This window comes from Nilaparvata lugens, chromosome 9 (genome assembly GCF_014356525.2).
Source record: "Nilaparvata lugens isolate BPH chromosome 9, ASM1435652v1, whole genome shotgun sequence".
Lineage (NCBI taxonomy): Eukaryota > Metazoa > Arthropoda > Insecta > Hemiptera > Delphacidae > Nilaparvata > Nilaparvata lugens.
Genome location: NC_052512.1, coordinates 34,940,456 through 34,957,598, shown reverse-complemented (window position 1 = coordinate 34,957,598; position 17,143 = coordinate 34,940,456). Strand labels below are relative to the sequence as shown.

Here is a 17,143-nt window from a genome sequence, read left to right as displayed (position 1 = left end):
ACCTTGCAATGCGTGAAAGAGATAGTGCCATTTGCTTTGTTGAATGATACACAAGGATATCAACACCATTGCAAATCACACACTGCCATTATAACGTGGACCTCACCATGGATAGACTACTCAAAGAATACTTTTGAATAACTATGTGATAACTGTGACCGTTGCTGGCCGTTATTGTGTATCTGGGACAAAGAGAAGCTGCTGATGACACTGCTTTCATTATGATGACACAACGATATTGTCTGATATCAGGGATTAACTCTTAAGAAATTACGAACAAACTCTGTCAGTTATAGTTTCATCTTCAGTGTGAGCAATCTGTACATTGCAATTCGTAGTTCAAATAGTTCATACGAAAGATAAAACCTGTCGAAAAATGACAATGAGACAAATCTGAACATTGCAAATTTTGGATCACATTATAGTTGACAACTGTCGAAAAATAACAGTTTGGCCAATTTAAAAATTGCAATTCGAAGTTCAGATAGTCAAAACATGACACCCGTGCTTGTCATTTTTTCAATATAAATCCTTGATATCAGACAATATCTTCGTGTTCTCATCATACATGGATAAATCTCTCTCAATACAGTGTTATTCACATTCTCACTCCATGCATGAGAGACTGGTTGGAAGTATGACATTCCATTTCTCAGTGAGGATCAAGTACAATATTTAATAATTATAGTCAAGTGTCACTTTTAAAGAAACAAGAATAAAGTTCCATAGAACAATTTTGGTTCCTACACTGCTATATGGGAGTGGGGAGCCCCACTGAGAGCCCAATAATAGGGAGCCCCATACTGGGAGTGAAACTTGGGTTCCTAGTTGCTTCATTTTTTGAAATTGAACCTGAATTCTAAATTCTCTGGAAAATCTTATGAAAATATTGAAGAGAAGAGCAGTTTTGGTTCAAAATTGAAAATCCCTAGCTGCTTCATTATCGGAAATTGAGCTTGAATTTTGAATTCTCTGTAAAATGTTCCTGTGTTTTGAAAAATTGAAATTCTCCGGTTGCTTCATTATTGGAAATTGAGTTTGAATTTTGAATTCTCTGGATAATCTTATGGAAATGTTCCTGTGCTTTAAAAAATTGAAAAGGGGAGCAGCTTTGGGTCAAAATTGAAAAATCCCAGTCGCTCCATTTTTGGAAATTAGTTTGAATTTTGAATACTCTGGAAAACCTCATGGAAATGTTTCTTTGTTTTTGAAATTGAGGAGGTGAGCAGTTTTGGGCCTAGTCTGTTTCTTTCTTCCAGTTGTAACTTCATGATTGTATGAGCAATAGTATGAATTATTTAATTCAATCTAAATTCAAATTGATTTCGATTGAAGAAGTATTACCGTTGAGTATGTGCACGTGAATACGAGCCGAGTCCGCGTTGGAGGGGTCGCAGGTGTAGACGCCAGAGTCGGCCTGCAGTGCCTTCTGAATCAGGAGCCGACTGGTGGTCACCAGACCCTTCTCAGTCACCAGACTGATGCCACCCCTGGGCGAGTCGAAATTGATTATCTGAAATCCATCACATGATAGATTGGTATATTAAATCTTCATTCATATAAATAACTTGTATAGAACTTTATTTGTCAATGAGAAATTGATAAAACAATATACAAATCTTGAAGTTCCTTTATTTTTTTTTAAACTTTAGTTGTTGAACTATTTTGGAGTTTTTTGAAAAATAAACTGCAGTTCAAGTTTTTTATATTGTTTTTATCAATTTGTTAGAACGTAGCCTATGTGAGTTGAGTGTTTTTTGACTTCATTTATCTTTTTATAATATTAAACTAATTTTTCTGCAAAATAAAGAATTCAAAGAACTCATCATTCATTCATTTCCACAATTTTTTGTTTGATTAGTTGATATAAGGCTGTCCACTAACGGTTGAAAATGCATGGCATACATGAAATACCATTAACATAGGGAATATTAGCCTACATGATAATATAACATGAATATTTGTCCGAGTAAATGAGTAATAACCTGCAAGAATACAACGAAATTACTAGAAAATATGGACAAACTAGCCGGCATGGCATACATGCATGTCATCATCAGCAATTTAATATTTTCTATAATTTGCTGAGTGGTTTTGTGTTTTGTTTTGGTGTTGTATATGTTTGAACTTTTTAACATCGAAAAGAACTTTTTTTAAAGTGGAAAGTATAAATTGAAAATATTGAGCTAACCCAAGTAGCAAAAAAATATTGTCTCATTATTGCCACAACATTCAGCAACATTGTTAAAAATATTGTCATTATAATATTGTAGCAGTATTGTCATAATATTTTTGCAATATCAAATCATATATTATGTAAACATTGTTCAGCAATATTAAATAATATCTATACAACATTGTCGCAATATTGAATAATATATCATGTAAATAATGTTTGGCAATATTGAGATAATATCAATACAACATTATTACAATATTAAATTTAAAATTACCTAAATATTGCTAAGCAATATTTAATAATATCTATACAACATTGTCACAGTATTGAATGATATACCATGTAGATATTGTTCAACATTTTCAGATGATATCAATACAACATTGGCACAATATTGGATAATATTCTTGCAATATTAAATCATATATTATGTAAACATTGTTCAGCAATATTAAATAATATCTATACAACATTGTCGCAATATTGAATAATATATCATGTAAATAATGTTTGGCAATATTGAGATAATATCAATACAACATTATTTTACAATATTAAATTTAAAATTATAATAATATTGCTAAGCAATATTTAATAATATCTAGACAACATTGTCACAGTATTGAATGATATACCATGTAGATATTGTTCAACATTTTCAGATAATATCAATACAATTGGATTTTTGGCTGAGAATCTTCTTGTCTTTGCTGGCAGGTAGCCTACTGAAAAACTAAATTCTAAACTGTAGCCTAATACTGCTTCTCCGTTTCGAGTTTCTAGTACATCGCAGTACTGTTCCATAATTTGAAGTAGGCTATAGCCTAGTACATGAACGATACATAGCCTATTTAGTATAGAGTCCACTGTCACTACGTAATCTGAGTTGTGAGTGAACTGTTCACTTATATCAACCGTTAATACCTGAATTGGATGAGTCATACCTGTATTACATAGATTTTTCTAATCTTCTATAAGTTTCTATAATATTCCATAGTTTCTCTTATAGAAACATAATAAATGTTAAGAAATATGAACTTCTGAAGAATGAATTAACGTTTGAAATATTATAAATGCATAATATAGAAGTTTGATTGTAGGAAACGTGTCGCAAATATAATATAAAGGCAATAACATTTTACAGAACACACTACAGTTTTGTAACACTTTTTGTAGATGAAAGAGGTTGTCACACTAGTTTTTGGAAGATTTGCTGCTGAAACTCTCATAACTATCTTCCTATCCTAATGTATAGTATGTATCAAGAATATAGTAAGTTTACAGCAAAATAATGTAGGCCTACAACCCATGTAAGTTCTAGATCTTCATTCAATTATCTTCCGTATCATGTGAATCACGATAATAATTTGTCTGTGTTGATGTTTTAGAGTTATCTATAATATAGCCTAATTAAGGATATAATATTGGCTAATAGACAGACGTAGGTGACAGGAAATTCACGAATGACGTATCATCACACCAGAACTACTGAGCTGATTGACTTGAAATATTTTGCATATTGATTCTTAATTGACCGAGGATGGTTTTAGGCCTATTTTGAATTCTTGAATATTTCAGTGGGTCAAGTTTTTAATTAGACCGCCATTGCGGAACACGGGTTATCTACTAATTATAATTTTAGAGAATCTCACATCTACAGAGCATACCCAACATACCCCAAATGTTTTCATTACATACTTTATTGGATGACACAATATTGAATTTCATGTTGAAATAAACCTGTATAGATTTTCCTCTTTTGTGCAAATAGAACTTGCTACTGATGTTGAAGAGTCATTTTCAGATACGATTCAGACTAAATACTTGAACGATTGTCATTACTTCTCGATAAGCCCAATATTTGATTTCATTATTGATACGGTACTGTATTAATCAATCACACCTAAACTTCCAGCATATGCGGAGTAAATGCATCGTTAATTTTGTGTATCAACAAATCACAAAAACTATCATAATAATATTGAGAGTATTGAGAGGAGAAAAAAGTATCTTATTTGTATCACATTATTTGCTAGAAGCTCATCACAGTTTATATAACTCAAACGCTTCAACAATATTTGTCTCTGAAAACAGTCCTGAAAGTTTCTTGAAGTTAAAGTTATTAAATCCACAAGATAGCTGCATTATTGGTAAACATCTAGGATCTTAGAAAGCTGTTGTTTTTTATTTTTAATGTTTCTATGTATAAGAAATAAGAAGTTTCATCACAACCCATAAAGTAGTTTTTCGGAAATTGTGATAAGTAGTAATTTCCAGAATTCGACAATCAAGTTATTAATTACATACTGAGTCAATTAATCTACCCAGTAGATCTATATATTAATCAGAGAGCACTTAAATACCTTCAATTACATTGTAGTCGCTTGATTCAATTAACGGAAATCGAAATATTGAATGTCAAAGAATATTAACTTACTGTATTGTCTCTTATGATAAATTGGAGACTATTTGAAAGAAAAATAGACGATATCTCTCCAGTCTTTGAAATGAAATTCACCTCGAAAGTGGAGATATTTCGCATTTATTTCCATTTACAATAATAACAGAATTTACTTTGCACCCAACCACAGCCCTACCACCAGTGACTGGTGGGTTTTTTTATACTCTTTGCATTTTGGTTCTGTTAACTACTAGAAGATCGATATCCAAAGGTTCTGATTGAGACTATGATTCGAAAATTGGTTTTCATGGTTGAGTATTGGAATAGATTAGAGATATCAAATTGAATTCTATAAAAGAAACTCAGGAACCAATTCAAGGAAAGTTGTGAGAACAGCAAATGTTATGCCAACGATACTCCCCTGTACAGGAGTCAATTCAATCATTGGAATTACTACATTTTTGAGAATCATAGTGATTCTAGATTAATCTGTGGTTCTTCAAGGCTTGGAATGAGCTTGTAAAATATAATTATCACACAAGAGACAATACAACATGATTTTTCATACACAACATGAAGGAGAAAGAGAAAATAGCTCACGCCTCACTCACTTCATTCAGGTGCTTAGTTTTTTGCATAAATACAAGCGAAATTATATTGCCAAGATCATTTCGTAGCCGGAGTTGAGAATCCTTTTAAATGGGGATGAATGGCAATTTAGTTTTTCTATCTCTTTTCTAATTTGAACCATATAGATTAATTTTGAGGTCTCACAGCATTTTACAAGTCTTCTTTAGTTTTAGCATTTTGCACTTTCTCTGATATCGTATCAATCTTATTCCGGTCGCGTATTAATGGGGAGGATATTATTTTATTACTTTTCCGACAGTTGCATAACTTGGCAAACAGATAATGTATTCAAGAGTTTCAAGTCTCGTTTAATCTGGTAAATTTCATAAGGACGGCAAAAAATCGATCGTCCAAAAATCGATGTGTGTAACTGGCTTAACTATCACTGGCTTCACGAAGCTCAAGAAAATAGTTTTCTTATTATAATATGAAATTATCAGATTGTAGGTATGGAGGTTTGATATTATAGAATTCCGGTACAGAAAGTTTTTCAGTAGTAGAATCGCTTATTTCTCAGGAATACTTACTTCTACCAGAATCGGTGTTTATTATTCGATCAGATCAGAGCATGATCACAACAATAACATTTCTTTCTTAATTATAATTTTATTTTGTGGCTTGAAGTTGAGTGCAAATAGTTTTTAGTTACACCATATCGAGACAAAGGTGTAAGTTGGTGTACTGCACGCGCAGTAAGAAAGGGACATTCTTGCCAAATCTCAGAATTCTATCAACGCGTTTGTTTGGCCGTAAATGCATTACATACAGACAGACGAAAGAAAATCCGAGTTATCATAGAACTCACTGCGTTCGGCCAATTATCGTTATTCAAAAATTGCATTCAATCTTTATTCTCATTAATTAATTCTTCATATCTTGTAAAATTCGTTCAATAATAAGAAATATTGCCATTCAATCTAAATTAGTGTATAAGCCAGCAGTGTATTATATTGTAACATAACATAGGCCTGCATGAATAAAGAACTCTAATCTAATCTAATCTAATCCGTAATCCCTACGCTGTATGTTCTCTTTTCAACTGCAAATGTCTTTATTGAATTCTTCAATGTTGTTTTCCATCACGAACTGCTTATTATTAAATCTCTTTTTGCTTTTAGAAAAAACGACTAGCAGTCAGATATTTTGACAATAAATGAATAAATCACTCACTGGACAACGAGATCTTTCGGCAGTTCCGCCATCTTCTTAATTAAACGTCATAATTGGATGTAGAATATCATCCCCGATATCCTAGTAGTGCTAAAAAAGTTTCAGGGTTGAAGGATTAAAAGGAAATTTAACTTTTATGATAAAATTGGAAACATCGCGAAGATTTGTTTTTCTTATATCACTTCTCTCAGAATGATGGGGCATTATAATGCGTTATATTTTTTTATCAAATTAACGGGGAGAATGTCTCCTTTCTATTAGTGTCTGCGGATGATGTTTATCCGACCAATAGTTATTTTTTAATTAATGATTATGTTTGTCAATGACGAGACATTCCGTGCAGAAAACATGAAATTTTCGACATGCTAGAAACGATTTTTGCTTTCACTACCCACTTATCTTTCGAAACAAAAAAGTTTCCAATTTTATCATAAAAGTTAAATTTCAGCAATACTTTCCTCACCTATGGTAATATGATATAGGGCAAGGAAAGTAAAAAAGGTCATTTTAGTTATGGGCTCGAAGTCGTGCTGTTAAATCCAATATCTACACTCACAAAATTCATTTTAGAGGTTGTGATAGCTTTTTTTGAAAGATGTTTATCGCTAAAAATATGGCGAGAAATCTCGCCAAAAGCCAAGATTCGCCAAATAGTTTATCAATTTTATGTTAGGTATTTTAGGTCTGTTCACAGTAATGTCGATTGAAACTTTCCCCGATGCCAAGACATCGGTTGGATAGAAGCATGTACGGAAAAAAGTGAATAGAGCTGCAGTGTGACTTATGTGATGCTATTTCGAGATATAGCTAAATGGGCTTCGACAAACGACTGTGCAACGACCAACCATTTATGTCAGTGATTTTAAACTATGTCTCACATAGCTATGTTTGATTTTATGTAACGACTCTGCAACCGGGCATTAAGAAAAGAAAAAAAACATCAAAATCAAATTTCATATTCTAGTAACAGTTCTATATAAAGTTTTCTAACTATTACCTTCCTTGCCCTATTACAATAGGTAAGGAAAGTATTGCTTTCCAAGAAAAAGGTAGCTGAATTTATAAATTTCTATACGTTTCAAGGTCCCCTGAGTACAAAAAAGTTATTTTTGGATATTAGTCTGTATGTGTGTAAAACTCTAAAATGTCATGGGACCAGGTAAAAATTCGTTGTTTAGAGGATTTTGTTAAGTGGAGGTTTGTTATAAATAAGTTCGACTGTAATTACATTACAGAGAGTGAGAGAGAGAGAGAGAGAGAGAGAGAGAGAGAGCGCGAGTAGGTGGGAGAGAGAGCGGAATAATAAGTATGAGGGGAGGAGCTAGGAATGATAGAGAAAGTGAGAGAGATTTTTTTTGTCCTCTTGTAAGAAGTTCTCATCGAACTGCCCACTATCACTATAACTATATGTATTCAACTATAGCTACAGTATTTACAAAGCAGGGACTTCTTAAACCTTGCTCGATGGAAAAAGTTGAAAAGTAGACAATGATTCCAATTCTTCAATAGCTCAGAATTCAAAAGAGTGTGACAATGCCCCTAAAAGGATTTTTGGTGAAGAATATTCTTGTCTTTGCTGGCAGGTACTGAAAACTGAATCATAAACTTTAGCCTAGTACTGCTACTACTATCAAGTTTTTCTTGATACATCGCAGTAGTCTACTGTTCCATAATTTGAAGTAGGCTATAGTACATGAACGATACATAGCGTTCACTGTCACTACGTAATCTGAGTTGTGAGTCAACTGTTCACTTATTACTGATCAGTAATTATCTGTATCGGATGAGTAAAAGTAGTACCTATAGCCTAATCATCTTCTAGAAAAATAATAAATGCTGAGAAGTATGAACTTCTGAAGAATGAATTAACCTATGAAATAGGAAGATTTGCTGCTTAAACTCTCACAAGTCTCTTCCTATCCTGATTTATAGTATCTATCAAGATTATAGTAAGTTTACAGCAAAATAATGTACATGTATCATGTAAGGTTGTTATCTTCCGTATCATGTGAATCACGATAATAATTTGTCTGTGTAAATTTTAAGATGTTATCTATAACATAGCATAATAAAGGAATGAATTGGCTAATACACGTACGGGATGGGAAATTCACGAATGACGCATCGTCACAGCAGAATTACTGTACTGATTAACTTGAAATTTTGCATATTGTTTCTTGATTTACCGAGGTTTGTTATAGGCCTATTCAAATTCCTTCAACATTTCAGTGGGTCAAGTTTTCAGTTTGATAAGTTTTTAATTAGACCCTTGCGGAACACGGGCTACCCACTAATTATAATTTTAGGGAATCTCACATCTACAGAGCACTAGCACACCCAAAATAGCCTAAATGTTTTCGATACATACATTGGACGACACCCTAAAGGATGTCATGTTGAAAGAAAATCGTCCTAGAGTTCCCTCTAAACCCTTTCCACCATTTTCCTCTTTTGTGGGAAATGTTTGAAATGGAAAATGTGGAAGATGTCAGAACTTGCTAATGAACAGTTTGTAACAAACTGATTTGGTAACAATATTATACCTCACTTATTCATCTGTCGCCGGCTGCTTACTTTCCTGTGAGTCCCTCAGTGGGGAGTGTGATCCAATCACATAGCTTGTCGTAGTCCCAGCAAGCCCGGGAGATTTGAATTTCTCTTCAAAATTTTCAAGTCAATCTACCCAAATAGCCTACACTAACAAGGTTATTTTGTATTACTCGGATCTAATGTCAATAAGCAATAAGGATTATTCCGTTAACTTCCCACCAAGCGTAATGTCAGGAATTTTTAATTTCCATTTGATTTTTGAAAACTACTTATACTGCACTGATTAAAATAATAATTCAATTTCATCGTTCGGGATCACGGAATCATCTTATATTTTGTAAGTTGACTATATTCTTTACAGGTAGGTATTGATTTTGATGTTCAGGGCTACCATTGATTATACTCTTTTAACAATTCATTCAAACACAACATAATGTTCCACCATCATTAATTTGATAATACTATTAATTCTGTGAACAGTAGACCACGCGCAGTAGACACCGATATCTCGCCTACATAATTCACTCTGTTGAACAGTGGTAACTGCGTGAGGTCTGCTGTTCACAGAGCTACTAGTATTAATTATTATTATCATCATTAGAATGCTAATAATTTGTTGTAAACACAACTACCATTAAAAGCTTACCGAGTTGAAAGCAGAGAAAAGACGGGACAAAATAATAAGCTACTGTAAGTTATCAGTATTGCATGCCTCATCGCTTGCAATGAATAGTCCACACGACAGCTGATTTTTCATCAAATTACATTGGGATATTAATTGTATGCAATAATTAATAATCCACTCGACAGCTGATGTATGATGAATAATTCTATAGTCTGATTTTTATGGTAATATTGGCGTTCGAAAGAGACTCCTTTTCCTTTTGTATTACCGTATCCTTAAAATGCTAAATTTCAAAGAACCTTGTATATAGGTCGACGCGCAATTTGAAGAGGAGCATACCTGTTGAATTTCATGAAAATCTATTTCCGCGTTTCGCCGTAAATGCGAAACATTGAAACATAAACATATAAACATAAAGAGAATATTTTTAAATAGATTTTCAACTTGAAAATGACCTAAGTTATGATCGAAACTAGTCGTTGTAATATTTTAAATGATAAAGGGTACTATAAGTTTTTATATTCTCTTCATGCTTATTATGTTTTTATGTTCCGCATTTACGGCGAAACGCGGCAATAGATTTCCATGAAATTTAACAGGTATGTTGAAAACTTATAGTACCCTTTATTATTTAAAATAAATTCTTAAATAGATTTTCAACTTGAAAATGACCCAAGTTATGGTCGAAACTAGTCGTTGTGATATTTTAAATAATAAAGGGTACTACAAGTTTTCATATTCTCTTTATTAATTTGTAAAAGAGTAGCCCATTCAAGTGAAGTATTTTCAAACTTGAACAGAAATGCAAAACCGTCGGCTTGAATCTTAGACCTCACTTTGCTCGGTCAATGACTTAAAAATGCATCTAAATAGCATAACATGTTGTTTTCCAATGAAAATAGTTGAAAAGATAATGTGATTTTTATTTAATACAAGTACAATCTGTATAGATATGTAGCCCATTTTATGTGGTACAGTTCATGCATCTACTATTTAATTTTATACAAGTGAATAATCTTGTCTTTGATAAACTCTTTACTCCATCCAATACTGAGCGGCTTCTTCATAATATCTAATCTACCAAAAACGCAATAGAATCCAAGTTTCTCTAGAATCTTCTTCAATTTTTCTCATTTTTTTGTCTTTAATGCATTTATTTATTCATTTATTAGGTTATCATAAACAATACAATGATCAGAGAAGAAAGAACAGGCTATTGCCCAAAACGTCTTCAATTTCCTAATTCAGTTTCAAATTACAGCATTCATGCGATTTAACAAGAATATTAATATCCCTTCTTTGAACTGCGCGATATGATGTGCAGGCTTGTGTGAAGTTTTTTGTACTCTGCATTTTGAAAACACGTAAGTAAGGATGAACTATGGACGAAATCCATGTTCATATTCCAGTAACACAAAAATATAGCCTGATTGAATAGGTAGCATAAATATGATTAATTTTGTGATTCCCATTTTGACTAAGTAGTCTAATTTCTAGATTTTTTAGTAGATAGTTTCTACTATTCTCAGTAGATTTTTAGTTCTGCTGGTGAAACAGTCAGTGCATTTCGATTTTATATAAAGATTCTACTCAAATGAAGGAATCGTGTATCGAATAATAGTAACAGAACTAAAAATCTACCTGAGAACCAAAAACATTAAAATTTGTCAGACTAGAAATAATGTACTTTCGAAATATTCCAAATACACATTTTATGCATTCATTTCTCATCTAAGGTCAATCAATACTAAGCTCAAACGAATACTTCGAATTCTTCAAATACAAAATATGCAAAACTCATCTACCTCAAGTAAATGTCAACTTTTCCAATGAATAAAAATCATTTCCCTATTTTTGGTAGACCCTTTTTTGAACCAGCAGCCTATGAGGTACGGTATTACAGAACAGCTTTCTGCTCAAGGAGAAGATAGTATTTCATTTTCTAGTAGGGCATTTGGCATTTTCAATTCTTCCAACAAAGAGAAATTAGCCTGGGCTGATGACTTTAGAAAAACTCTGAGCACCCAAAGTCCAACTCACTGCACACACACACACACACATCTTCTCTCTCACACACAAGTAAGCTACTCCCTCACACAGTCTCTCTTTCTCACACACATACTAAGGGTTAAACACACACTCTCTCTCTCACACACACACCCCTAAACTTTCTATTCAATACTATAACGGTATATACATGGCATTGTATCCAACCACCACTTCCACAACTATCAGGTTGAAGTAGGGAGGGGGTGGATATTTCTTTTCGAATAAGGCAACCACTTCTGCTCAGCATTCGTCTCTATGACTGGTCTTTCGTTCAAGTTCAAGACATTCCTTCAAGAAGTGGTTTGTTAGCGTTTGCTGTTGCTGTTTTTCCTGTTGCAGTGTTTGTTCCTGTTAGCGTGTGTTACGACGTCTGATCAGGTGAGTAAGAATTAAAATTGTTTTCCTATCATAAATTAATTAAATTCAATTGAGAAAATTTAATGAACAATTCACAAATTTGACTTTGATGTCCTCAGATCCTGCATTGTTTCGAGATCTTAACTGAAAATTTGAATGAGAATTTTCAATCTACACAGCATAACTCAAAAATAAAAACTATCAGAAAAAATTGATATTGCTCAAAGGTAGTCAGATTGCAAATAAAAGAATATCTTACAATAATAGGCTTCAGAGTCTGAAATTTTATTTTTTGACCGAGATTTCTGGAGTGATAGAAGTTTTTATAAAGAGTCTCAAAAGGAAACAAATTGAGAGTGATAATTTAATTTTATAAGAAGCTTTTTAGGCCAGAAACACTACGATTTTTAACCGTGTACCTACCTATAAATTCCACTAATTGAAATATAACCTAGCACTTAGAACAAACTCAAAAATTATTTGCATACATAATCTGTTTTCTAAGTTCAGTTCAATTTGTGATGTTTTTGGAAATTGTAAAAAAATCACAGTTCACATTATGAATTCAACAGACATAATGAAATAAAAACACACATATGTTTTTTTCGAATTCTACACAGTTTTATTCTGTACAGGACCATGGATTCGTGACCACACTGATCACATTTTTCAGTCAACTTAAAAATGTGACCTGTGTGGTGACGAAACCATGGTCCTGTACCGAATAAAACTTTGTAGAATTTGACAACATATGTGTATTTTTATTTCATTATGAAACATATTGACAATATTGACAACTCAGTCGAATTTTCAACAGACATACGTAATCCCTTTGAGAATATTGTACTTCAATTTTATTATTCAACTAAAGTATTTTGTTTTTCATTTGTTCAAAGGAGACATATGTTGCGTCATGCGCCGACAAAACCTCAGAAGGGCGCACAATTACTAGCATAATGGGGAAGCTGGTGACGCTCGACGTAGCCGTTAACTTCTCTTGGAAGGGAGTGCAACGGAAAGATCACAAAATAGAGAAGAAACCATTTAAGGATCTTCTGATAGCCAAAGTTATGATTGGTAAGATTCCAGCTAATTTCTCCTTTTGCAGTTTACTGTCGCTTGCTTTATATTTCATAAACTGCGCTAATTTGGCAATATCAATATCAGGTAGACAAAATACCACTTGAATAGAAAATTCGACTTCACTGACTCAAAAAATTCAATTTGTCTTTAAATATTACATCCACAAACATCGTGGTCAAGTGGTAGAGTGGACATTACTGTCCAAACTTCGCCACGTCATTGAAATAAAGAAGTCATCCTATCCTATTGAATGAATAAAGTAATCATTCCATCCAGGATCTGGAATATTGAATCTCTAAGTTGATTTTTTTCAACTTGGGAGGTGGTCATTATTAGGCTGATCATTAATTCGTATCGGAAATATTAATTGATTTGTCTTTGATTAATACTTCATATAGCTTTGAAAGGGTTTGTCCTATTGATTTGAGGTAATCACTATTCAATTCATACTGGAATTCTATATTAGAATAGAATCGTTGCCTTCATTTCAACCTCGGAGGGCAAAGTTAGGGCGGAAGGAAGTTAGGTGGTATCATGCACAACAAGACCATCTTTCAATTTCCAATAAAGAAATACTATATGGAGAACTAGAGATAAATTACTTTCATCCAAATAAATTTTGTTCTATTTTGAGTTTCTAGGATATCAAGATAATAGGCCTACTAGAGACTCCATTGTCTAGGACACTCTTAATCCTACATAATAGAAGACAATCATGATTTCATTACTGATTATTGAATATTTTCATCGGAAATTCATTAATACTACAATTTTCTTACAACATGTTCATTAGATTCGCTTGTTCCTTTTAAATTATTTCACCCCGACTTTTTATCGGGTTTTCTGAACCCTTTCCTGTTCATGTTTCATTACAATCTGCCTATTACATGATAAATCATGATCCATGAGGTATTTTTCCTTCTCATCTTATCTTCCTAGCCGATTCCACTTAGAACAAGTAGTTTTGTTCATACATTGTTTGTTCTTTATACATTGTTATTTGTACTTTTCTCTCGCATTGTAATGAGTAATGTGTGAGATTGGTGTTCTAATGATTTTTTTTTGTTACAGCTGCTACAAAACGGTGCTGGCCAAAATCAGAGTTGAAGCAAGTCCAATTGAAAGCGGCTACATGGCTTGCACAAGCCCAATCAAAGTTGGACAAAATGTAAGCATTCATCTCACAATCAATTTCTCTAGAAAATCTGTATTGGAAAAATGTATTACACGACCATCTTCCCATTCGAAAAATTTGAGCTAGGATTCAATATGACTGATCCAAGATGGCGGACCAAATTTTTAATGTCATGATTCAGTGGAAAATTTTAGCACAATCCCCCACGTCACCTACCATCAAATTACCTCTATGAAAAGTATCAAGCCGTTTCCAAACCTTTTACTCACTCTGTATTGAGCTGTTTCCTGAATAAGCATCTTTCGCCCAAGGTTATTAAAAAAAAAGATCTGATTTCAACATTACAGAAACGTGATATCATTAATAAAACATTGGTAAAAATGTAAAACTCAATTGATTATTATTTTTTTGTATTAAAGCAACCTAGTGGATGTTATGAGCCATAAAAGCTCAATATGATTAATATTTTCAATGCACCAGTCGTGATCTCCAGTGTAGTCGGGCGATCTCTGATCTGTAGCCTACTATTTTTCAGGATCCCCATCATGTTTAGTTCTCTCAAATCAGAATAATCTTGTTTTTAATAACCTTGTCTTTCACCAACCAACAAAATTTTATCGGGTACTCTAGCTAACTACATTCTGGAGGGAAAGTTGATTGGCATGATTGTGTAAAACTTGTAAAACTCTTAGAAAATCGAAAGACTAAAATTGATTCAGATGTGCTATGGTTTGACTTTTTTTTCTTCTTTTGATCGGGATTTCTGAAATTTGAGTCACTTTAACACAATCACTGCCATCTAAGGTTTTCTCAAGAATCGGATTCTCTACACTTTCTATCAATAAAAAATACAAGTTTATGATTTCATATTCAATTATAACCCTTCAGTATAAAAAATACAAATTGATCATCTATTTTCTGCTTTGTATTAGTTTCTTTCTGATTTTTTTATTATTTTCATTTTTTTCCAGGAATCAGCCAACACCAGCTACAACAGACCAGCTAATCGACATCGATTGTGAAGATGAGCTTGTCAAATAGATAAGAATATAGTACATAGAAAAGATAGTAGTGACATCATAAACAATAAATTAGTAATTGATTATAATTACGGTTTTTAATTGAATAATCAATCCCTGAAACCTCAATATTGTTGAAAATATTAATTGAAATTTACAAAATTGCAAAAATTTATTTAGGCTATAATATATTTTTTAAATTGTGAAATGAGGGTACAGTTACACTATGAGCAAGTTTGCTCATATAAGTGCTTTCAAGCTGGTAGTGAAAACATACAGGTAAAAACAGAATCTGGTAACATGCATAGAAACACCTCATGACATGCACAGAGAGAATAGAACTAATCCATGAATAATGCAGAGTTAGTTCCATTCTCTCCGAGCACATCATAACGTGTTTCATCCATTTGAAAAAATGTTTTTCACCTGTAAGTTGGAACTAGGTACCTAGGTGCTAGGTTCTCACAACACTGTGGAATAATTTTCTCACAATATTATGGGATAATTTTTCCACAATTTTTTGTGGAAAAATTCGGTTGAATATCAATATTGTGTTAATATATTTTAATATTTCAGGAAAATATCTTCCCAACATCAACCAATATTTTCAAATATCGTAGGAAAAATATTGAAGGTTTCATAAAGATATTGTCAGAGTATTCTGACAACATTGACCAACATTTACAACACATTGAACAATGTTGTGATAATTTTTGTCACAATATTGAGACAATATTTATAAAAAATGTTGTCTCAATATTGTGACAATATTTTCCAATATTTTTTCAAAATATCTTAGCAATATTTACCAACATTGCTATAATATTTTCAAAAAATATTAAAGGTTTCATAAAGATATTGTCAGAGTATTCTGACAACATTGACCAACATTTCCAACACATTGAACAATGTTGTGATAATTTTTGTCACAATATTGAGATAATATTTTTTAAAAATTGTTGTCTCAATATTGTGACAATATTTTCCAATATTTTTTCAAAATATCTTAGCAATATTTACCAACATTGCTATAATATTTTCAAAAAATATTAAAGGTTTCATAAAGATATTGTCAGAGTATTCTGACAACATTGACCAACATTTCCAACACATTGAACAATGTTGTGATAATTTTTGTCACAATATTGAGATAATATTTTTTAAAAATTGTTGTCTCAATATTGTGACAATATTTTCCAATATTTTTTCAAAATATCTTAGCAATATTTACCAACATTGCTATAATATTTTCAAAAAAATATTAAAGGTTTCATAAAGATATTGTCAGAGTATTCTGACAACATTGACCAACATTTATAACACATTGAACAATGTTGTGATAATTTTTGTCACAATATTGGGACAATATTTATAAAAAATGTTGTCTCAATATTGTGACAATATTTTCCAATATTTTGTCAAAATATCTTAGCAATATGTACCAACATTGCTATAATATTTTCAAAAAAATATAAAATGTTTCATAAAGATATTGTCAGAGTATTTTGACAACATTGACCAACATTTATAACACATTGAACAATGTTGTGATAATTTTTGTCACAATATTGGGACAATATTTATAAAAAATGTTGTCTCAATATTGTGACAATATTTTCCAATATTTTGTCAAAATATCTTAGCAATATGTACCAACATTGCTATAATATTTTGAAGAAAATCGAATTTAATATTGAATCACAGGTAAAGTCGTGGCAACACCTGTAACACCTGTCATACAGTGCATGAATTTTGTGAACTTTGATGATGAACTTTGAGATTCACTCACTTCTTTATTGTGACTCCATGACATAAGCGGCGGAGGCTCTGGAGCATATCTCACTTGGCAGGTGAGGTTGATCGTGCTTCCCTCATTCACGAACAGGTCTCTGCCTCCCATTATTTCAGTGATTGGCTCTGTCAACAGAAACGATTGTCAAGTTAT

The 17,143-nt window shown here is 32.4% G+C and overlaps 1 protein-coding gene across 1 annotated transcript in view; it reads right to left on the bottom strand.

Annotated features, from left to right (window-relative positions):
- Positions 1 to 17,143, bottom strand: part of LOC111052333 (zwei Ig domain protein zig-8) — a 740,160-nt gene that overhangs the window by 51,244 nt on the left and 671,773 nt on the right. Inside the window, exons 5-6 of the mRNA XM_039435799.1 lie at positions 16,988 to 17,115; positions 1,345 to 1,513 (exon numbers count right to left, since the gene is read on the bottom strand). Coding sequence (XP_039291733.1) covers positions 1,345 to 1,513; positions 16,988 to 17,115 — 297 coding nt within the window. The remainder of the gene's footprint in view (positions 1 to 1,344; positions 1,514 to 16,987; positions 17,116 to 17,143) is intronic.